This window comes from Salvelinus fontinalis, chromosome 35 (genome assembly GCF_029448725.1).
Source record: "Salvelinus fontinalis isolate EN_2023a chromosome 35, ASM2944872v1, whole genome shotgun sequence".
Lineage (NCBI taxonomy): Eukaryota > Metazoa > Chordata > Actinopteri > Salmoniformes > Salmonidae > Salvelinus > Salvelinus fontinalis.
The window spans coordinates 39,959,567-39,985,132 of NC_074699.1; the positions used below are offsets into that span (position 1 = coordinate 39,959,567).

Consider the following 25,566-nt stretch of genomic DNA (forward strand, 5'->3'; position numbering starts at 1 on the left):
ACAACACTGTTACAGACTAACATGATGAAACCCAGGACTGGACTACCACAACACTGTTACAGACTAACATGATGCAACCCTGGACTGGACTACCACAACACTGTTACAGACTAACATGATGAAACCCTGGACTGGACTACCACAACACTGTTACAGACTAACATGATGAAACCCTGGACTGGACTACCACAACACTGTTACAGACTAACATGATGAAACCCTGGACTGGACTACCACAAACACTGTTACAGACTAACATGATGAAACCCTGGACTGGACTACCACAACACTGTTACAGACTAACATGATGAAACCCTGGACTGGACTACCACAACACTGTTACAGACTAACATGATGAAACCCTGGACTGGACTACCACAACACTGTTACAGACTAACATGATGAAACCCTGGACTGGACTACCACAACACTGTTACAGACTAACATGATGAAACCCTGGACTGGACTACCACAACACTGTTACAGACTAACATGATGAAACCCTGGACCGGACTACCACAACACTGTTACAGACTAACATGATGAAACCCTGGACCGGACTACCACAACACTGTTACAGACTAACATGATGAAACCCTGGACTGGACTACCACAACACTGTTACAGACCAACATGATGTAACCCTGGACTGGACAACCACAACACTGTTAAAGACTAACATGATGAAACCCTGGACTGGACTACCACAACACTGTTACAGACTAACATGATGAAACCCTGGACTGGACTGTTACACACTAACATGATGAAACCCTGGACTGGACTACCACAACACTGTTACAGACTAACATGATGAAACCCTGGACCGGACTACCACAACACTGTTACAGACTAACATGATGAAACCCTGGACCGGACTACCACAACACTGTTACAGACTAACATGATGAAACCCTGGACTGGACTACCACAACACTGTTACAGACTAACATGATGAAACCCTGGACTGGACTCCCACAACACTGTTACAGACTAACATGATGAAACCCTGGACTGGACTACCACAACACTGTTACAGACTAACATGATGAAACCCTGGACTGGACTACCACAACACTGTTACAGACTAACACAATGAAACCCTGGACTGGACTACCACAACACTGTTAGACTAACATGATGAAACCCTGGACTGGACTACCACAACACTGTTACAGACTAACATGATGAAACCCTGGACTGGACTACCACAACACTGTTACAGACTAACACGATGAAACCCTGGACTGGACTACCACAACACTGTTACAGACTAACATGATGAAACCCTGGACTGGACTACCACAACACTGTTACAGACTAACATGATGAAACCCTGGACTGGACTACCACAACACTGTTACAGACTAACATGATGAAACCCTGGACTGGACTACCACAACACTGTTACAGACTAACATGATGAAACCCTGGACTGGACTACCACAACACTGTTACAGACTAACATGATGAAACCCTGGACTGGATTCCCACAACACTGTTACAGACTAACATGATGAAACCCTGGACTGGATTCCCACAACACTGTTACAGACTAACATGAAACCCTGGACTGGACTACCACAACACTGTTACAGACTAACATGATGAAACCCTGGACTGGACTACCACAACACTGTTACAGACTAACATGATGAAACCCTGGACTGGACTACCACAACACTGTTACATTCTAACATGATGAAACCCTGGACTGGACTACCACAACACTGTTACAGACTAACATGATGAAACCCTGGACTGGACTACCACAACACTGTTACAGACTAACACAATGAAACCCTGGACTGGACTACCACAACACTGTTAGACTAACATGATGAAACCCTGGACTGGACTACCACAACACTGTTACAGACTAACATGATGAAACCCTGGACTGGACTACCACAACACTGTTACAGACTAACACGATGAAACCCTGGACTGGACTACCACAACACTGTTACAGACTAACATGATGAAACCCTGGACTGGACTACCACAACACTGTTACAGACTAACATGATGAAACCCTGGACTGGACTACCACAACACTGTTACAGACTAACATGATGAAACCCTGGACTGGACTACCACAACACTGTTACAGACTAACATGATGAAACCCTGGACTGGACTACCACAACACTGTTACAGACTAACATGATGAAACCCTGGACTGGATTCCCACAACACTGTTACAGACTAACATGATGAAACCCTGGACTGGATTCCCACAACACTGTTACAGACTAACATGAAACCCTGGACTGGACTACCACAACACTGTTACAGACTAACATGATGAAACCCTGGACTGGACTACCACAACACTGTTACAGACTAACACAATGAAACCCTGGACTGGACTACCACAACACTGTTACATTCTACAATGATGAAACCCTGGACTGGACTACCACAACACTGTTACAGACTAACATGATGAAACCCTGGACTGGACTACCACAACACTGTTACAGACTAACATGATGAAACCCTGGACTGGACTACCACAACACTGTTACAGACTAACACGATGAAACCCTGGACTGGACTACCACAACACTGTTACAGACTAACATGATGAAACCCTGGACTGGACTACCACAACACTGTTACAGACCAACATGATGTAACCCTGGACTGGACAACCACAACACTGTTAGAGACTAACATGATGAAACCCTGGACTGGACTACCACAACACTGTTACAGACTAACATGATGAAACCCTGGACTGGACTGTTACACACTAACATGATGAAACCCTGGACTGGACTACCACAACACTGTTACAGACTAACATGATGAAACCCTGGACCGGACTACCACAACACTGTTACAGACTAACATGATGAAACCCTGGACCGGACTACCATAACACTGTTACAGACTAACATGATGAAACCCTGGACTGGACTACCACAACACTGTTACAGACTAACATGATGAAACCCTGGACTGGACTCCCACAACACTGTTACAGACTAACATGATGAAACCCTGGACTGGACTACCACAACACTGTTACAGACTAACATGATGAAACCCTGGACTGGACTACCACAACACTGTTACAGACTAACATGATGAAACCCTGGACTGGACTACCACAACACTGTTACAGACTAACATGATGAAACCCTGGACTGGACTACCACAACACTGTTACAGACTAACATGATGAAACCCTGGACTGGACTACCACAACACTGTTACAGACTAACATGATGAAACCCTGGACTGGATTCCCACAACACTGTTACAGACTAACATGATGAAACCCTGGACTGGATTCCCACAACACTGTTACAGACTAACATGAAACCCTGGACTGGACTACCACAACACTGTTACAGACTAACATGATGAAACCCTGGACTGGACTACCACAACACTGTTACAGACTAACATGATGAAACCCTGGACTGGACTACCACAACACTGTTACATTCTAACATGATGAAACCCTGGACTGGACTACCACAACACTGTTACAGACTAACATGATGAAACCCTGGACTGGACTACCACAACACTGTTACAGACTAACATGATGAAACCCTGGACTGGACTACCACAACACTGTTACAGACTAACACGATGAAACCCTGGACTGGACTACCACAACACTGTTACAGACTAACATGATGAAACCCTGGACTGGACTACCACAACACTGTTACAGACTAACATGATGAAACCCTGGACTGGACTACCACAACACTGTTACAGACTAACATGATGAAACCCTGGACTGGACTGTTACAGACTAACATGATGAAACCCTGGACTGGACTACCACAACACTGTTACAGACTAACACGATGAAACCCTGGACTGGACTACCACAACACTGTTACAGACTAACATGATGAAACCCTGGACTGGACTACCACAACACTGTTACAGACTAACATGATGAAACCCTGGACTGGACTACCACAACACTGTTACAGACTAACATGATGAAACCCTGGACTGGACTGTTACAGACTAACATGATGAAACCCTGGACTGGACTACCACAACACTGTTACAGACTAACATGATGAAACCCTGGACTGGACTGCCACAACACTGTTACAGACTAACAAGATGAAACCCTGGACTGGACTACCACAACACTGTTACAGACTAACATAATGAAACCCTGGACTGGACTACCACAACACTGTTACAGACTAACATGATGAAACCCTGGACTGGACTACCACAACACTGTTACAGACTAACATGATGAAACCCTGGACTGGACTGCCACAACACTGTTACAGACTAACATGATGAAACCCTGGACTGGACTACCACAACACTGTTACAGACTAACATGATGAAAGCCTGGACTGGACTACCACAACACTGTTACAGACTAACATGATGAAACCCTGGACTGGACTACCACAACACTGTTACAGACTAACATGATGAAACCCTGGACTGGACTACCACAACACTGTTACAGACTAACATGATGAAACCCTGGACCGGACTACCACAACACTGTTACAGACTAACATGATGAAACCCTGGACCGGACTACCACAACACTGTTACAGACTAACATGATGAAACCCTGGACTGGACTACCACAACACTGTTACAGACCAACATGATGTAACCCTGGACTGGACAACCACAACACTGTTAGAGACTAACATGATGAAACCCTGGACTGGACTACCACAACACTGTTACAGACTAACATGATGAAACCCTGGACTGGACTGTTACACACTAACATGATGAAACCCTGGACTGGACTACCACAACACTGTTACAGACTAACATGATGAAACCCTGGACTGGACTACCACAACACTGTTACAGACTAACATGCTGAAACCCTGGACTGGAGTGTTACAGACTAACATGATGAAACCCTGGACTGGACTACCACAACACTGTTACAGACTAACATGATGAAACCCTGGACTGGACTACCACAACACTGTTACAGACTAACATGATGAAACCCTGGACTGGACTACCACAACACTGTTACAGACTAACATGATGAAACCCTGGACTGGACTACCACAACACTGTTACAGACTAACATGATGAAACCCTGGGCTGGACTCCCACAACACTGTTACAGACTAACATGATGAAACCCTGGACTGGACTCCCACAACACTGTTACAGACTAACACGATGAAACCCTGGACTGGACTCCCACAACACTGTTACAGACTAACACGATGAAACCCTGGACTGGACTACCACAACACTGTTACAGACTAACATGATGAAACCCTGGACTGGACTACCACAACACTGTTACAGACTAACATGATGAAACCCTGGACTGGACTACCACAACACTGTTACAGACTAACATGATGAAACCCTGGACTGGACTGTTACAGACTTACATGATGAAACCCAGGACTGGACTACCACAACACTGTTACAGACTAACATGATGAAACCCTGGACTGGACTACCACAACACTGTTAGACTTACATGATGAAACCCAGGACTGGACTACCACAACACGGTTACAGACTAACATGATGAAACCCTGGACTGGACTACCACAACACTGTTACAGACTAACATGATGAAACCCTGGACTGGACTACCACAACACTGTTACAGACCAACATGATGAAACCCTGGACTGGACTACCACAACACTGTTACAGACCAACATGATGAAACCCTGGACTGGACAACCACAACACTGTTAGAGACTAACATGATGAAACCCTGGACTGGACTACCACAACACTGTTACAGACTAACATGATGAAACCCTGGACTGGACTGTTACACACTAACATGATGAAACCCTGGACTGGACTACCACAACACTGTTACAGACTAACATGATGAAACCCTGGACTGGACTACCACAACACTGTTACAGACTAACATGCTGAAACCCTGGACTGGAGTGTTACAGACTAACATGATGAAACCCTGGACTGGACTCCCACAACACTGTTACAGACTAACATGATGAAACCCTGGACTGGACTACCACAACACTGTTACAGACTAACATGATGAAACCCTGGACTGGACTGTTACAGACTAACATGATGAAACCCTGGACCGGACTGTTACAGACTTACATGATGAAACCCAGGACTGGACTACCACAACACTGTTACAGACTAACATGATGAAATCCTGGACTGGACTACCACAACACTGTTACAGACCAACATGATGAAACCCTGGACTGGACTACCACAACACTGTTACAGACTAACATGCTGAAACCCTGGACTGGAGTGTTACAGACTAACATGATGAAACCCTGGACTGGACTCCCACAACACTGTTACAGACTAACATGATGAAACCCTGGACTGGACTACCACAACACTGTTACAGACTAACATGATGAAACCCTGGACTGGACTACCACAACACTGTTACAGACTAACACAATGAAACCCTGGACTGGACTACCACAACACTGTTAGACTAACATGATGAAACCCTGGACTGGACTACCACAACACTGTTACAGACTAACATGATGAAACCCTGGACTGGACTACCACAACACTGTTACAGACTAACACGATGAAACCCTGGACTGGACTACCACAACACTGTTACAGACTAACATGATGAAACCCTGGACTGGACTACCACAACACTGTTACAGACTAACATGATGAAACCCTGGACTGGACTACCACAACACTGTTACAGACTAACATGATGAAACCCTGGACTGGACTACCACAACACTGTTACAGACTAACATGATGAAACCCTGGACTGGACTACCACAACACTGTTACAGACTAACATGATGAAACCCTGGACTGGATTCCCACAACACTGTTACAGACTAACATGATGAAACCCTGGACTGGATTCCCACAACACTGTTACAGACTAACATGAAACCCTGGACTGGACTACCACAACACTGTTACAGACTAACATGATGAAACCCTGGACTGGACTACCACAACACTGTTACAGACTAACATGATGAAACCCTGGACTGGACTACCACAACACTGTTACATTCTAACATGATGAAACCCTGGACTGGACTACCACAACACTGTTACAGACTAACATGATGAAACCCTGGACTGGACTACCACAACACTGTTACAGACTAACACGATGAAACCCTGGACTGGACTACCACAACACTGTTACAGACTAACACGATGAAACCCTGGACTGGACTACCACAACACTGTTACAGACTAACATGATGAAACCCTGGACTGGACTACCACAACACTGTTACAGACTAACATGATGAAACCCTGGACTGGACTACCACAACACTGTTACAGACTAACATGATGAAACCCTGGACTGGACTACCACAACACTGTTACAGACTAACATGATGAAACCCTGGACTGGACTACCACAACACTGTTACATTCTAACATGATGAAACCCAGGACTGGACTACCACAACACTGTTACAGACTAACATGATGAAACCCTGGACTGGACTACCACAACACTGTTAGACTTACATGATGAAACCCAGGACTGGACTACCACAACACGGTTACAGACTAACATGATGAAACCCTGGACTGGACTACCACAACACTGTTACAGACTAACATGATGAAACCCTGGACTGGACTACCACAACACTGTTACAGACCAACATGATGAAACCCTGGACTGGACTACCACAACACTGTTACAGACCAACATGATGAAACCCTGGACTGGACAACCACAACACTGTTAGAGATTAACATGATGAAACCCTGGACTGGACTACCACAACACTGTTACAGACTAACATGATGAAACCCTGGACTGGACTGTTACACACTAACATGATGAAACCCTGGACTGGACTACCACAACACTGTTACAGACTAACATGATGAAACCCTGGACTGGACTACCACAACACTGTTACAGACTAACATGCTGAAACCCTGGACTGGAGTGTTACAGACTAACATGATGAAACCCTGGACTGGACTCCCACAACACTGTTACAGACTAACATGATGAAACCCTGGACTGGACTACCACAACACTGTTACAGACTAACATGATGAAACCCTGGACTGGACTGTTACAGACTAACATGATGAAACCCTGGACTGGACTGTTACAGACTTACATGATGAAACCCAGGACTGGACTACCACAACACTGTTACAGACTAACATGATGAAACCCTGGACTGGACTACCACAGTACTGTTACAGACCAACATGATGAAACCCTGGACTGGACTACCACAACACTGTTACAGACTAACATGCTGAAACCCTGGACTGGAGTGTTACAGACTAACATGATGAAACCCTGGACTGGACTCCCACAACACTGTTACAGACTAACATGATGAAACCCTGGACTGGACTACCACAACACTGTTACAGACTAACATGATGAAACCCTGGACTGGACTACCACAACACTGTTACAGACTAACACAATGAAACCCTGGACTGGACTACCACAACACTGTTAGACTAACATGATGAAACCCTGGACTGGACTACCACAACACTGTTACAGACTAACATGATGAAACCCTGGACTGGACTACCACAACACTGTTACAGACTAACATGATGAAACCCTGGACTGGACTACCACAACACTGTTACAGACTAACATGATGAAACCCTGGACTGGACTACCACAACACTGTTACAGACTAACATGATGAAACCCTGGACTGGATTCCCACAACACTGTTACAGACTAACATGATGAAACCCTGGACTGGATTCCCACAACACTGTTACAGACTAACATGAAACCCTGGACTGGACTACCACAACACTGTTACAGACTAACATGATGAAACCCTGGACTGGACTACCACAACACTGTTACAGACTAACATGATGAAACCCTGGACTGGACTACCACAACACTGTTACATTCTAACATGATGAAACCCTGGACTGGACTACCACAACACTGTTACAGACTAACATGATGAAACCCTGGACTGGACTACCACAACACTGTTACAGACTAACATGATGAAACCCTGGACTGGACTACCACAACACTGTTACAGACTAACACGATGAAACCCTGGACTGGACTACCACAACACTGTTACAGACTAACATGATGAAACCCTGGACTGGACTACCACAACACTGTTACAGACTAACATGATGAAACCCTGGACTGGACTACCACAACACTGTTACATTCTAACATGATGAAACCCTGGACTGGACTACCACAACACTGTTACAGACTAACACGATGAAACCCTGGACTGGATTACCACAACACGGTTACAGACTAACATGATGAAACCCTGGACTGGACTCCCACAACACTGTTAGACTAACACGATGAAACCCTGGACTGGACTACCACAACACTGTTACAGACTAACATGATGAAACCCTGGACTGGCCTACCACAACACTGTTACAGACTAACATGATGAAACCCTGGACTGGACTACCACAACACTGTTACAGACTAACATGATGAAACCCTGGACTGGACTACCACAACACTGTTACAGACTAACATGATGAAACCCTGGACTGGACTACCACAACACTGTTACAGACTAACATGATGAAACCCTGGACTGGACTATCACAACACTGTTACAGACTAACATGATGAAACCCTGGACTGGACTATCACAACACTGTTACAGACTAACATGATGAAACCCTGGACTGGACTGTTACAGACTAACATGATGAAACCCTGGACTGGACTACCACAACACTGTTACAGACTAACACGATGAAACCCTGGACTGGACTACCACAACACTGTTACAGACTAACACGATGAAACCCTGGACTGGACTACCACGACACCGTTACAGACTAACATGATGAAACCCTGGACTGGACTACCACAACACTGTTACAGACTAACATGATGAAACCCTGGACTGGACTCCCACAACACTGTTACAGACTAACATGATGAAACCCTGGACTGGACTCCCACAACACTGTTACAGACTAACATGATGAAACCCAGGACTGGACTCCCACAACACTGTTACAGACTAACATGATGAAACCCTGGACTGGACTACCACAACACTGTTACAGACTAACATGATGAAACCCTGGACTGGACTACCACAACACTGTTACAGACTAACATGATGAAACCCTGGACTGGACTGTTACAGACTAACATGATGAAACCCTGGACTGGACTACCACAACACTGTTACAGACTAACATGATGAAACCCTGGACTGGACTACCACAACACTGTTACAGACTAACACGAAACAAGATGGATGTTTCCAAATCCATTTATTAAAGTATTCCATGGGAACAGATTCACACCATTTTACATTATATACAATATAACAGTAATAATCAGTGAATTTGTGTACAGCAGACTCGGTCGTAGAGCAGGAGGCTCGGTCGTGGAGCAGGAGGCTCGGTCGTGGAGCAGGAGGCTCGGTCGTGGAGCAGGAGGCTCGGTCGTGGAGCAGGAGGCTCGGTCGTGGAGCAGGAGGCTCGGTCGTGGAGCAGGAGGCTCGGTCGTAGAGCAGGAGGCTCGGTCGTAGAGCAGGAGGCTCGGTCGTAGAGCAGGAGGCTCGGTCGTAGATGGACAACCGCATATGCTTTTTCAGATTTGAAATAAAAATGACCCTTTCAAATGAAAACTGTCTTTAATAATTATAATAACATAAAGTAGCTTTGTTTTTGGGGGCAGGGTCCTAGCAATGCGACGCTCTGTCCAATAGTCGATGACGGTAATAGCAGAGCTGGCTAGACTTGGGCTGAACACTGCAAACCAGCGTCTAAGTGGAACGAGGACACTTTAGGGTGGGGCTGATGGGATTAGTGAAGGGTAGTGGGCGTATGAGTTAGAGTCTTACTGCTAGGAGTCCTCTTCCTCATCAGAAGAATCCCCACCGTAGGGTACTAGGCATGAAGTGTCCACTACCCTACCTCCGTAGGGCACTAAACTTGAAGGGTTCTCCACTACCTTCATCTTCTTCACCTCCCGAGGAAAATCTGTAGAAAACAAAGACAGACAGCAAGAGACAGAGAAAGAGAGCAACACAGAGAGAGAGAGAGGGACAGAGAGAGCAGAGCAACAGAGCGCGAGAGAGAGAGAGAGAGAGAGAGAGAGAGAGAGAGAGGGACAGAGAGAGACAGAGAGAGCAGAGCAACAGAGCGCGAGAGAGAGAGAGAGAGAGAGAGAGAGAGAGAGAGAGGGACAGAGAGAGACAGAGAGAGCAGAGCAACAGAGCGCGAGAGAGAGAGCGAGCGGGACAGAGAGAGAGCGAGAGAGGGACAGAGAAACAGAGCGTGAGAGAGAGAGAGAGAAAGAGCGCGAGAGAGAGAGAGAGAGAGAGAGAGAGCGAGAGAGGGACAGAGAAACAGAGAGCGAGAGAGAGAGCAGAGCAACAGAGCGTGAGAGAGAGAGAGAGAAAGAGCGCGAGAGAGAGAGAGAGAGAGAGAGAGAGCGAGAGAGGGACAGAGAAACAGAGAGCGAGAGAGAGAGCAGAGCAACAGAGCGTGAGAGAGAGAGAGAGAGAGAGAAAGAGCGCGAGAGAGAGAGAGAGAGAGAGGGACAGAGAGAGAGCGAGAGAGAGAGAGGGACAGAGAGAGAGCGAGAGAAAGAGAGGGACAGAGAGAGAGCGAGAGAGAGAGAGAAAGAGAGGGACAGAGAGAGAGCGAGAGAAAGAGAGGGACAGAGAGAGAGCGAGAGGGCAAAACAAGAGGAGCCCAGCCCATGTTTGAGTTGGTTGGATTGATCCACAGCCAGTCAGAGCAGAGGGATCACACAGACACCAGATGAGATAGACCCATGTTAGGTCGCAGCAGGTCCAGGAGACATGTGGAGAGAACAAGGGGAAGACAAAAGAACACATACAGGAAGTGACAGTTAGCACGGCTCAGCCAATCACAGAGGAGCTCGAACAGATTGTCTCCATTACTCCACTACTGAGGGGAGAAGACATCTGAAAACACCACTCAACTTCATCATGGTTAAAATGTCTGCCCATTCAGGCATCAAGTACAGTGAAGTGTGTTCCCGGTAAGAAGCGTACCCTGTGATGCAGGGGTGCTGGGTGGGACCACTGGTAGTGCTGTCTCCCTGGGTCTCTTGTGTGCGACGGGGCTGGGTGGTACCACTGGTACTACTGTCTCACTGGGTCTCTTGTGTGCCACAGGGCCGAGGGTGCTGGGTGGTACCACTGGTACTGCTGTCTCCCTGGGTCTCTTGTGTGCCACAGGGCCAAGGGTGCTGCGTGGGACCTCTGGTACTGCTGTCTCCCTGGGTCTCTTCCGTGCCACAGGGCCAGGGGCCAGAAACACAGGGAGAGGAGGTGGCATCAACACCCTACAGACAGAGACAAAGGAACCAGGTGGAGAAACAGCAGTGGCTTCATTTAGGGGCTGTGTTCAGTAGGAGCAAAATGTACGAAAACAACCCAAAACTGGTCTGAACGTATAACAAGAAACAACGGTTCTCTTTCATTCCGTTGTGCCCTTTTGAACACAACCCCGGTGGCTGCAACATTCCGGGCAAAACGAAACCAGAAACATTATTAGAGATTTAGAGCAGAGATCTATGTCCAAACCTTTCAGCTCCTTGTCCTGGCTCTTCCTCTCTCTGAGCTGGAGGAAGAGGAGGAGACTTCTCTCTCACCGGGGCCTCGGGTGAGCTGCTGGCAGGCTGAGAGAGAGACAGGTAGGACTGTTAGCAGAAGGTCACTGAGCACTGTTTGAATTCCTAAAAACAAAAAAACACTTTCTGTACTTGGAGTAACCACTGAGCTAACACATCTGGGTTGGGGAAACCCTTTATTGATTTGGTTTAGCCGAGTTATTCAGTTGACAAGCCATTCTCGTGCATATTTCAGCAGTTTCAGCTACGTCTCACCTGAGAGGCCCGCTCATCCTCAGTCTTTTCATGGAAGCGTCGTTTAGGACTTCCTGCCCCTGTCTGAGGGGAGCTGGATGACGACAGGTCAGTCTCCGTCTGGTCACTGCACCCAGGGTCCTGAGACACCAAAGTCAAACCCAAACAATAGTTAGTCTAATCCCAGGGCCATCAATACACCTGATTAGTCCTGCCCTTAAAATGGTCTACAACTTCATCAATACATCTGTTTAGTCCTTAAAATGGTGTACAACTTCATCAACACATCTGGTTAGTCCTTATAATGGTGTACAACTTCATCAATACATCTGGTTAGTCCTTATAATGGTGTCCCTCATCAATACATCTGGTTAGTCCTTATAATGGTGTCCCTCATCAATACATCTGGTTAGTCCTTATAATGGTGTCCCTAATCAATACATCTGGTTAGTCCTTATAATGGTGTACAACTGAATCTCCTGGCTGCTACTAACCAATGACACTGATACAGGCTGTTTCTAAACTGGCTGCTACTAACCAATGACACTGATACAGGCTGTTTCTAAACTGGCTGCTACTAACTAATGAAACAGGCTGTTTCTAAACTGGCTGCTACTAACTAATGAAACAGGCTGTTTCTAAACTGGCTGCTACTAACTAATGAAACTGATACAGGCTGTTTCTAAACTGGCTGCTACTAACTAATGAAACTGATACAGGCTGTTTCTAAACTGGCTGCTACTAACTAATGACACTGATACAGGCTGTTTCTAAACTGGCTGCTACTAACTAATGACACTGATACAGGCTGTTTCTAAACTGGCTGCTACTAACTAATGAAACTGATACAGGCTGTTTCTAAACTGGCTGCTACTAACTAATGAAACTGATACAGGCTGTTTCTAAACTGGCTGCTACTAACTAATGAAACTGATACAGGCTGTTTCTAAACTGAAGTCCTGACTTCAATTTTCAGGCGAGAAACCTTTTGTTGCTGTTGCTTTCTTATGAGTGTCATGGTGTTGTAAACAACTGATCCCCGTCCTGAATCCTATTGGACAACCCACCCATGTTCCTGTCAATACATACCTGTACTGGTTTCCTAGCCACTACGTACCACTAGGCCGAGGTACTGGTTTCCTAGCCACTACGTACTACTAGGCCGAGGTACTGGTTTCCTAGCCACTACGTACTACTAGGCCGAGGTACTGGTTTCCTAGCCACTACGTACTACTAGGCCGAGGTACTGGTTTCCTAGCCACTACGTACTACTAGGCCGAGGTATGGTTTCCTAGCCACTACGTACTACTAGGCCGAGGTACTGGTTTCCTAGCCACTACGTACCACTAGGCCGAGGTACTGGTTTCCTAGCCACTACGTACCACTAGGCCGAGGTACTGGTTTCCTAACCACTACGTACTACTAGGCCGAGGTACTGGTTTCCTAGCCACTACGTACTACTAGGCCGAGGTACTGGTTTCCTAGCCACTACGTACTACTAGGCCGAGGTACTGGTTTCCTAGCCACTACGTACCACTAGGCCGAGGTACTGGTTTCCTAGCCACTACGTACTACTAGGCCGAGGTATGGTTTCCTAGCCACTACGTACTACTAGGCCTAGGTACTGGTTTCCTAGCCACTACGTACTACTAGGCCTAGGTACTGGTTTCCTAGCCACTACGTACGTACCACTAGGCCGAGGTATGGTTTCCTAGCCACTACGTACTACTAGGCCCAGGTACTGGTTTCATAGCCACTACGTACTACTAGGCCGAGGTACTGGTTTCCTAGCCACTACGTACCACTAGGCCGAGGTACTGGTTTCCTAGCCACTACGTACTACTAGGTCGAGGTATGGTTTCCTAGCCACTACGTACCTGTAATAGGCCGAGGTATGGTTTCCTAGCCACTACGTACCTGTAATAGGCCGAGGTATGGTTCCTAGCCACTACGTACCTGTAATAGGCCGAGGTATGGTTCCTAGCCACTACGTACCTGTAATAGGCCGAGGTATGGTTTCCTAGCCACTACATACCTGTAATAGGTCGAGGTATGTTTCCTAGCCACTACATACCTGTAATAGGTCGAGGTATGGTTTCCTAGCCACTACGTACCTGTAATAGGCCGAGGTATGGTTTCCTAGCCACTACGTACTAGGTCGAGGTATGGTTTCCTAGCCACTACGTACCTGTAATAGGTATGGGTGTGTCTTCCTGGGACAGACAGGATACTGAACCATAGCCTGAGAAGATGGAGGGTTTGTCGACAGGTTAGATTGACTGGGCTGACCACTAGCAGCACTAGTCCAATAGCCAGAGGGTCCTGGCGGTGTGGGGTAGCTGGTAGAGGCAGCATAGCCCCCAGCCAGCCCGTTACACCCTGGGTAACCACTGCTGCTGCTGTACCAGCCCTGGCTAGAGTAAGAGCTATTAGCTGGGTATCCATGAGCTGGGTATGCTGAAAGGGAAGTATAGGAGATCAGGGTTAATGGATGTGATTGGAAGAGATCGTCATTCACAGACAGGGCTGTTGTCTGTCTGACTGTTCTGTTTGTTTGTTGTGCCACTAGAGACAGAAAGAGATTCATTTACCACAGTAGCTAGTTGCGTCTGTGGTTTAAACAAACATAGGAAGTGATCTACTGGAACGGAAATGTTCTGGGTCATTCTATTATATTCAAGTAAATGAGTAGGAGGAGTTTCTCTGTCCACGTAACCTGGATGGTCAATTCATCTGATCAGGGAAAACTCCCGGGCCTGGCTGGTTATTTCACCCGATCAGGGAAAACTCCCGGGCCTGGCTGGTCATTTCACCCGATCAGGGAAAACTCCCGGGCCTGGCTGGTCAATTCACCCGATCAGGTAAAACTCCCGGGCCCATATTCATAAAATGTCTTGGAGTAAGAATGCTGATCTAGGATCAGGTCCCCCCTTGTCCATTCAAAACCTGATCCTAGATCAGTACTCAGAGGCGCTTTATGAATACAGACCCTGGTTCTCTGACTGTGGTATTTGAGTTACTTCGTGTTAGTTCTGGTGTGTGAAAGAGGGGAGACTTACGTTGGGTGGAGCCGGTGGCGGTGTAGATGGACACCATGCGGCTATGTTCAGCTCTCACCTGGACAACAGACACACAGGGGAACAGGATGACAACACTGAACTCCAACAAAAAGGAAGTGAATCATGTTTAGAGAAAGCAGAGGAAGAAATCCTGTGAAATAAGTCTCAGACAAGCAAGTATATCAATAACACACTTTTAATCCCACAACATGGATGGTTTAAAAACACAGAGTGGGTTGTAGAGCCCGGTAGAGAATTCAACGGGTTAAAGTCTGTACTGGTTCAGGATGTGAGTAGGTGCAGAGCACCGTAGACCTATGTCTGTAGGTCAGGTGGTTCACGCTACTGCTTTCTATAGGAGGTGGGTATCAGTGACAACTACACACTTCAATAGTTTCACCTTCTTTAACCTCCATCATGGGGCGTGTTCATTAGGGCACGCAAATAGAAAACGGTTTAACCAAAAACGTTTTACAACAGAAAACAAAAATGAGTCCAGGAAAGTCCCCCCGTGTTTCAGTCACTTTTCTTCTGTTTGGTGCCCAACGAACACGACCCAGTTCAAATAAACGTGATCATGTACATTGGAGTCATTTAGCATACGCTCTCATCTACGCTGTCTGCTTCCCTTGCTGTGTATCAAATCACATGTTATTGGTCACATACACACGGTTAGCAGATGTTAATGGTTAGCAGAGGTTATTGGTCACATACACACGGTTAGCAGATGTTAATGGTTAGCAGAGGTTATTGGTCACATACACATGGTTAGCAGAGGTTATTGGTCACATACACATGGTTAGTAGATGTTATTGGTCACATACACATGGTTAGTAGATGTTAATGGTTAGCAGAGGTTATTGGTCACATACACATGGTTAGTAGATGTTAATGGTTAGCAGAGGTTATTGGTCACATACACATGGTTAGCAGAGGTTATTGGTCACATACACATGGTTAGTAGATGTTAATGCGAGTGTAGCGAAATGCTTGTGCTTCTAGTTCCGACAGTGCAGTAATATCTAACAAGTCATCTGGGGGGAAACATTGTATTGACTTACAGTTTCCAACAGGCTCTCTGTGAGTTTCTTGGCAGCTTCCAGCCCCGTGGAGTAGGGATGGCTACAAGAAAAGACAACAGTGTTGAAATGGGAAGAAACCGACGACAACAACCCCCACCACCACAGCAGGGAACAACTACAAGAGGAAAGAAACTATTTCAGACCCTACGAGACAAACAGATGGTTCACCAAACATCTAGAGCAGCAGGACTGATAGCTAGCCAACGTGTGGTGAGCAGTCTTCTGAATGCATACCAGTGAGTTGTAGAGAATTCAACGGGTTAAGTCTGTATTGGTTCAGGATGTGAGTAGGTGCAGAGCACCGTAGACCTATGTCTGTAGGTCAGGTGGTTCACGCTACTGCTTTCTATAGGAGGTGGGTATCAGTGACAACTACACACTTCAATAGTTTCACCTTCTTTAACCTTCAAACAGTTCACATGGCTTTTGTACTCATCACAGGTTGGTGTATATTGATAAGTCCACCCCCCCCCCCCCCAATGAAAATTGTCTCAATGCATCTGGCATGATTCTAATTTCAGGGTCTGGTAAGCCCCTATAGGCCGAATCAGGGTCTGGTAAGCCCCTATAGGCCGAATCAGGGTCTGGTAAGCCCCTATAGGCCGAATCAGGGTCTGGTAAGCCCCTATAGGCCGAATCAGGGTCTGGTAAGCCCCTATAGGCCGAATCAGGGTCTGGTAAGCCCCTATAGGCCGAATCAGGGTCTGGTAAGCCCTTATAGACTGGAGAAATAAAGGTGTTTGACCCGGAAGTAAAATCACTGTTACCTGATGTAGACGTAGAGTGGTTCGAAGGACTCCCGCCGTGAGGCCTGCTCTATGTACCCTGAGCCTTTCCCCCTGAGGAACACTCTGGCTCCCGTCTCTGTCTGGATGTGTCCCAGGTACATCCCCCCAGGACCCTCCACCTTCTCGTTCACATTGAACGAGGGCAGGGACTGGTCCAGACCCACAAAAATCTTGACGTGCACAAAACTCTGACAGGGAGAGATGACAGTTACATTTGGATAATCCTGGGTCAGGTCAACACATAGTTCAACCCCCACATTACAAACATACCTCATCTTATGGACAACAGAAAGCAGTAGAGTAGGGAGCTGGTCGATGTCTGAACTGCTAACTTTTTAATCCAACTAAATGACTAGCTAGAGAACAGTGTTGTGAGCAGCAGCAGTAACCGTGGTGTGTCTGTAGACCAGGGTGGTTCTCTCTGCTGTGTTACTCTAGGAGGTTGGTATCAGTGAAGGTCACATGGTCTCAACTGGCCTCACCTTCTATTACCTCCAGTTATTGGGCATGGGCCAGAAAGCAAACCGAAAAACACATTTCCCTGCCGCAAAATTGTTTAAACCCAAAGTTCCTGTGGTTTTTAGAAATACCAGTTAGAGGATTCCCGGAATTGGGAGGGAATAAGGAGGGAGGGAATCGTCCAAGCAGGACTTCTTAAAAATCTTTCAGGGAAAAATTCTATGAGGACCAGGGACCCCTGTATCTACCCCTTGGTGTGGCGCGGCGGGCCGGTGTCCATGTGGCACAGGAGGGTTGACACTAGGCATCCTGGGTAGGTGTGGATGTGATGCAGCCATGGGGCGAGAGGGCTGGGGGTAGAGAGGCAGGGGGGGTATGACGGGTCTCAGCTGGGATCCTAACGCTGCAGCTGTCCTCAACACATCCTCAGAGATGATCTCCTTTATCTTCAGCACTGCCTCTGTAAGACAACACAGGGAATAGATAGACAAGGGGGTCTATGGGGACTTTATCCACAGCACTGCCTCTGTTAGACAACACAGGGAATAGATAGACAAGGGGGTCTATGGGGACTTTATCCACAGCACTGCCTCTGTTAGACAACACAGGGAATAGATAGACAAGGGGGTCTATGGGGACTTTATCCTCAGCACTGCCTCTGTAAGACAACACAGGGAATAGATAGACAAGGGGTCTATGGGGATAATATAGTGAGAAAAACAACAGCCAGTCAACCACACCGACCCATGGTCATCTTCTGAGTTGTGGTCTTCACTATGTTGTGTAATTTACAGGATCTGAGGACAATAAAGTATCTAATGCAACTGTAGACGGGAGGGGTTATAGAAAACCTACTTACTATTGACCTCCTCTTGGCTCTTCCCCTGGACGTGTAAATACAAAGGCCTTTCTCTAAATAAGAAGAGTCCGTTAGATCTCCACGTGGTCAGAGTCAACTACAGATACACACAGGAACATCAACTGCATACATACACTGCTTTTCCATGGGACTTCTCTGCACTGGTCATGTAGTGGCCTCTGGTTGAGACTACTGCACCGCTGACCTGACGAATCTAAAACAAAGAGGAACGGTTTCACTAATAGTTGGGGCCACGAATACATCAAATGTATGTAGACACGTCTTCTAAATAGAATATATTAGATATATATTATACAGAAAGGGTTGCGATTCAGGCCCGATTGATGGTATCCAACCCCTTTTCATTCCTATAGGACAGGGGTCGGGAACCTTTTTGACTAAGAGAGCCATGAAAGCAAATTATTTGGAAATGTATTTCAGTGAGAGCCATATAATATATTTTAAAAGTGAATTCAACTAAATGTCAGTATAATAAGCCTCTGAATTTGTCGAAGTGCCGATTTACATTCGACCGTTTCATCGATGTAATTTTGTCATTGCAAATTAGACACACCGCAGAACCTGCTCTCTCCACAAAGGCGAATTCTTCGGTCCATTCGTCCTGAAATGTACGATACTCGTCATCTTTTTTTATTTTCGCCATCTTCTTCGTCGAAGGGTTAGCTTTGAGCTAATGACCGAGCAGACTGATTCAAAAGGAGGCGTTTACCTGTTTTACCTAGCAACGGCCAACGTAGGCCAGTAATATTTAATTAAAATAATGGACAATTGCTCCTGCAGCCCTGAACAGGACATGAGCAGTGAACAATCGATGGATGGATTAAAACAAGTGAGAATAGGCCTCCCGGGTGGCGCAGTGGTCTAGAGCACTGCATCGCAGTGCTAGCTGCGCCACCAGAGTCTCTGGGTTCGTGCCCAGGCTCTGTCGCAGCCGGCCGCGACCGGGAGGTCCGTGGGGCGATGCACAATTGGCTTAGCGTCGTCCGGTCTAGGGAGGGTTTGGCCGGTAGGGATATCCTTGTCTCATCGCGCTCCAGCGACTCCTGTGGCGGGCCGGGTGCACGGTGTTTCCTCCGACATATTGGTGCGGCTGGCTTCCGGGTTGGAGGCGCGCTGTGTTAAGAAGCAGTGCGGCTTGGTTGGGTTGTGCTTTGGAGGACGCATGGCTTTCGACCTTCGTCTCTCCCGAGCCCATACGGGAGTTGTAGCGATGAGACAAGATAGTAATTACTAGCGATTGGATACCACGAAAATTGGGGAGAAAAGGGGATAAAAAAAATTTAAAAATAAAATTAAATTTTTTTATTTTTTATTTTAAATCTGCGAGCCAGATGCAATCATCAAAAGAGCCACACCTGGCTCGGGAGCCATAGGTTCCCGACCCCTGCTATAGGAGGAACGGTCCAAGGTTTGTCCCCAATGCATTTTAAGAAGGAGCCAAGTGGAGACAATGCAAGAGAAGAATCAAGGAGAGGTGAAAACACTGGTCTTTTTTTTACCTCTTCCTGTGTTTTTCCTTTGGTGAGCAGGTTTCTGCTGTTGATGGGCACATCGTTGATATCCACCTCTGTCACCACAGTCTCGTCTCCACTAGCGGCAGCCGACATACACGGAGGGATCTGTGGGTAACACGTTTCATATGAGTCCACATACAAACACTAAATAACTAAAGTCATGGTGGTCATACAATATCATGCAGTTAGGTCGGAGTTTAACCCTCCTGGGAAGCCACCCAGGTTCCAGGCTTTAGATCCTACTAAAGACCCTATTTGGTTGAGTCAGGTTTGTTAGTACTGAGCTGGAACAAAAGCCAGGGACTCACAATGAGTTAGAGAGACTGCCTAGAGTGTTGTGAGCAGCAGCAGTAACCGTGGTGTGTCTGGAGACCAGGGTGGTTCTCTCTGCTGTGTTACTCTAGGAGGTTGGTATCAGTGAAGGTCACATGGTCTCAACTGGCCTCACCTTCTATTACCTCCAGCTATGGGACATGGCTACATTATATTATGTGGTTGATAACAATGACAATCTTCACTCTCCCTGTTCTCAGAGACAAGTTGCACCACCTAAGGAAACCATTCGTCTGTGGCTTGAGCCTCTTATGACCTTATGACTGGATTAAAAGTCTGCAGTGATTCCTCAGGACCAGGATAGAGTAAGAGAAAGGTACATTAACCCTTTCCCTCTCACCTTGCCAGGTAGTGGTGGAGGAATCATCAGTTTTCCCTTGGCCATCAGCATAGCGTTGATCTTAGCAGCCATAGCAGCAGCCATCTCCACACCTCCCCCCTGTGCTGCTGGCATGTCCCCCTGCAATGTCCGGAGCACCATGGGACCAGCTACAGGCTGCTGGGCTGATTGAGGGGTCGTAGTGGCCGATGTGCAGGTCTGGGCAGAGGAAGCGAAGCCTTGCATGACGTCTACCCTCGTTTTGGGCTGAGCAGGCTGATCCCATCTGCTGCTACTGGTTAGGCACCTGGATTCATTATGATGGAGAGAAATGAGAGACAATTCAACATCAAGTGGCTTGAAACAATAACTGAAATGGGACGCACTCCATATTGAGATTAGATATATTATCCAACTGTTTGGGGCTAATTTGACCGGTTGCCTATCATTTCATCTAACTCAAGATCATTTTGTAGGGCGGGGTTAGAGGGTTAGTTTGTGTTTGCAAGCTAGTTAGCATAACACTAGTCGCGAATGCGCCGATGCGATGCTGGCCAACATTAGTGTTCGTAGGGTTAGTAGGCCTCGGCATTCTCTTGAAAACTGTTCTGGCCTGTTCCTCTACAAATCATTTATCTTGGAGGGTAGTATCAGCAGGTAACCACAACTTTAGAGAGACCGCTTTCTTGACCCTCCACTAACTAGCGATATGTTAGTTGTCTAGTTAACGACGTTAGACAATTAAACTTAGCCAGAAACCGGTGTTGTTAACTAACGTTAGCTAGTTCACGTTAGCTCAATTAGCATACCGTTTTCTAGCAACGTTAGAACGGATCAACTTTACTGCTATGGTAAAAACAATAATCTACGACTGTGGCTTGGTACATTTCGGATAAACCTTTACGAAATATTCTAGTTATAATGATTTGTACTTTCATACAGTGGAATAAGAACGTTATCTAGTTAGCTGTAAAACCAGCAACCGCCGCTAACGTAACGTTACTGTACTAAGTTATGTAGCTAACATGTTAGCACGAAGCTAAAATATACGTATTCTTGCGTCCGTAACTTATTCAAAATATAAAAGTAAATGGTACTAAATAAAGTGTAACTTACGGTGTCTGCCCAGTCATCCCAGAAGACATAGCTAGCACAGTTCAATTTGCAGAGGAACGTGTGTTCTAGCTAGCTACTATACTCAGCCTTGCACACGTCCTCATTCCACAGGACTCCGGTCCGGTCGTAAAGGCAGTCAACGTTGTCGTACAGCGCAGTCTGGATTTTCGTCACGCTCGTAATGAAAGCACCCCGGGAACTTCACACTATCTTCAACTGCATAGCACCAGAGAAAAGTCAAAGACAAACTGACGAATCTTTCTTCTTCGTGTGGCTTTCCGACAGACTAGACGCTATGTTGCGTATTGCTGCCTTTCACAGTTTGGAAAGTGCATTGCACATTTGTTTAAAAAAATATATTTATAAAAATATAGTTGTTGCATAAGTATTTACCCTGGTTGTATAGGCAAGCCTAAATTAATTCAGAAGTAAAATGTGGCTTAACAAATCACATAATACATTCTATGGACATGATTTCTGAATGACTACCCCTTCCTCTGTCCCCTATATGTACAACATCTGTAAGGCACCTCAGTGAAGTATTACATTTCAAGCACAGATTAAACTACAAAGACCAGGGAGCTTATCGAAAGCGTCATAAAGAAGGGCAGTGATTGGTAGATGTGAAACAATAACAAATCAGACATTGACTATATCTTTAAGCATGGTCAAGTTAATAACGGTGCTGTGGATGATATATTAAACCATCCAGACACATCAACGATGCAGTCGTCCTTCTGAACTGAGCTGCAGGACAGGAAGGAAACTGCTTAAGGATGTCACCATGAGGCCATTGGTCATTTTAAAACAGCTACAGAGAAGATGGGAGAAATGGGAGAAAACTGAGGATGGATCAACAACATGGTAGTGACTCCACAATAATGACCTAAATGACAGAGTGAAAAGACTAATAATACAAATAATACTAAAAGTCTTCCAAAACGTGCATCTGTATGCAACAAGGCACTAAAGTAATACGGCAAAAAAAAACACGGCAAAAAAAAACACGGCAAAGGAATACACTTTTTGGCCTAAATGCAAAGCCTTATGTTTTGGGACAAATTCAACACAATACATCACTGAGTAACTGCCTCTTTATTTTCAAGCATGGTGGTGGCTTCATCATGGTAGGGGTATGCTTGACATCGGAAAAGACTGGGGAGTTTTTCAGGACGAAAAGAAACGGGATGGAGCTAAGCACAGGCAAAATCCCAGAGGAAAACCTTCTTTAGTCTGCTTTCCACTTGATACTGAGAGAGGAATTCACATTTAAGCAGGCCAATAACCTACAACACGAGTTGCTTACCAAGAAGACAGAATATTCTTGAGTGGTCAAGTTACAGTTTTGAATGAAATCTGCTTGAAAATCTTTGGCAAGTTTGGAAAATTGCTCTCTAGCTATGATCCCTAACACTTTGACAAAGTTTGAATAAGAATAATGGTGTGCAAAGCTCTTATGAGACTTACCCAGGAAGACTGTAATCACTACCAGAGGTGTTTCAAACATGTATTGACTCAGGGTGTGAATATTTATCTAATCAAGTTATATTAGTGTTTTAGGTTTTGTTCATCTTCAATTATTTTTCTTCCACTTTGACATTACAGGGTATTTTGTGTAGATCATTGACAATTATTATTATTTTTTTTACAATTAAATCCATTTTAATCCCACTTTGTAAAACATTTTAATTTTTTGAAAGAAATCCAAGGCGTTGTTGAATTTCTATAGGCCCTGTATTTGCATTGTAAACATACTGCTTCCCAACGGAGGTCCACTGTAGGACACGTTTCTTTACTCTAGACAAATCCTATGGGACACTACAGACACCCTGGTTCGATTCCAGGCTTAATCACAACCGGCCGTGATTGGGAGTCACGTAGGGCGGCGCAACAATTTGCCCAGCGTCGTCCGGGTTCGGCAGGTGTAGGCCGTCATTGTAAATAAGAATTTGTTCTTAACTGACTTGCCTCGTTAAATAAAGGTAAAACAAAAATAAATACAAATATCAAGTATCTGGATAAGGATATATGAGGTTGAGGTATTAGCATAGTACACTGAAGCGAAATGTAAGCGCAACATGGAAATCAGTCAATTGAAATACATTCATTAGGCCCTAATCTATGGATTTCACATGACTGGGAATACAGACACCATCTGTTAGTCACAGATAAGGTAGAGGGTGTGGATTAGGAAACCAGTCAGTATCTGGTGTGACCACCATTTGCCTCATACAGTACGACCCATCTCATTTGCATAGAGTTGATCAGGCTGTTGTCCCACTCTTCAATGGCTGTGCGAATTATATATATTTTTTTGTACTTTTTATCCCTTTTTCTCCCCAATTTCGTGATATCCAATTGATAGTTAGTCTTGTCCCATCGCTGCAACTCCAGTACGGACTCGGGAGAGGCGAAGGTCTAGCGCCATGAGTCCTCCGAAACACAACCCTGCCAAGCCACACTGCTTCTTGACACAATGCCCGTTTAACCTGGAAGCCAGCTGCAGCAATGTTTCGGAGGAAACACCGTACACCTGGCGACCGTGTCATCATGCATGTGCCTGGCCTACCTGGCTGTGCGAAGTTGCTGGATATTGGCAGGAACTGGAACACGCTGTCGTACACGTCAATCCAGAGCATCACAGACATGCTCAATGGCTGACATGTCTGGTGAGTATGCAGGCCATGGAAGAATGCAGGCCATTTTCATTTTCCAGGAGTTGTGTACAGATCCTTGCGACATGGGGCCGTGCATTATCATGCTGAAACATGAGGTGATGGCGGCAGATGAATGGCACGACAATGGGCTTCAGGATCTGGTCACAGTCTCTCTGTGTCATACACGCTGTCTGTCATCTGCCCGGTACAGTTGAAACCAGGATTAATCCAGAGAAGAACACACTTCTCCAGCATTCCAGTGGCCATCGAAGGTGAGCATTTGCCCACTGAAGTCGGTTACGATGCTAAACTGCAGTCAGGTCAAGACCCTGGTGAGGACGACGATCACGCAGATGAGCTTCCCTGAGACGGTTTCTGACAGTTGGTGCAGAAAATCTTTGGTTGTGCAAACCCGCGGTTTCATCAGCTGGCAGGGTGGCTGGTCTCAGACGATCCCGCAGGTGAAGAAGCCGGATGTGGAGGTCCTGGGCTGGCGTGGTTACACATGGTCTGCATTTGTAAGGCCGGTTGGACATACT

General features: G+C 46.1%; 1 protein-coding gene across 1 annotated transcript; it reads right to left on the reverse strand.

Moving 5' to 3' along the window:
* Nucleotides 1–10,231: 10,231 nt before the first annotated feature.
* On the reverse strand, nucleotides 10,232–22,652 carry LOC129834852 (KH homology domain-containing protein 4-like). Its single transcript, XM_055900179.1, has 14 exons — nucleotides 22,371–22,652; nucleotides 21,276–21,561; nucleotides 20,588–20,707; nucleotides 19,202–19,281; nucleotides 19,068–19,120; nucleotides 18,457–18,668; nucleotides 17,729–17,937; nucleotides 16,941–17,001; nucleotides 15,880–15,937; nucleotides 15,009–15,277; nucleotides 12,842–12,961; nucleotides 12,540–12,634; nucleotides 12,006–12,298; nucleotides 10,232–10,962 (listed from the first exon to the last, which is right to left on the reverse strand). Exons 1-14 carry the CDS (start codon nucleotides 22,397–22,399, stop codon nucleotides 10,826–10,828), a joined length of 2,022 nt encoding a protein of 673 aa, XP_055756154.1. The 5' UTR covers nucleotides 22,400–22,652; the 3' UTR covers nucleotides 10,232–10,825.
* Nucleotides 22,653–25,566: the final 2,914 nt, after the last annotated feature.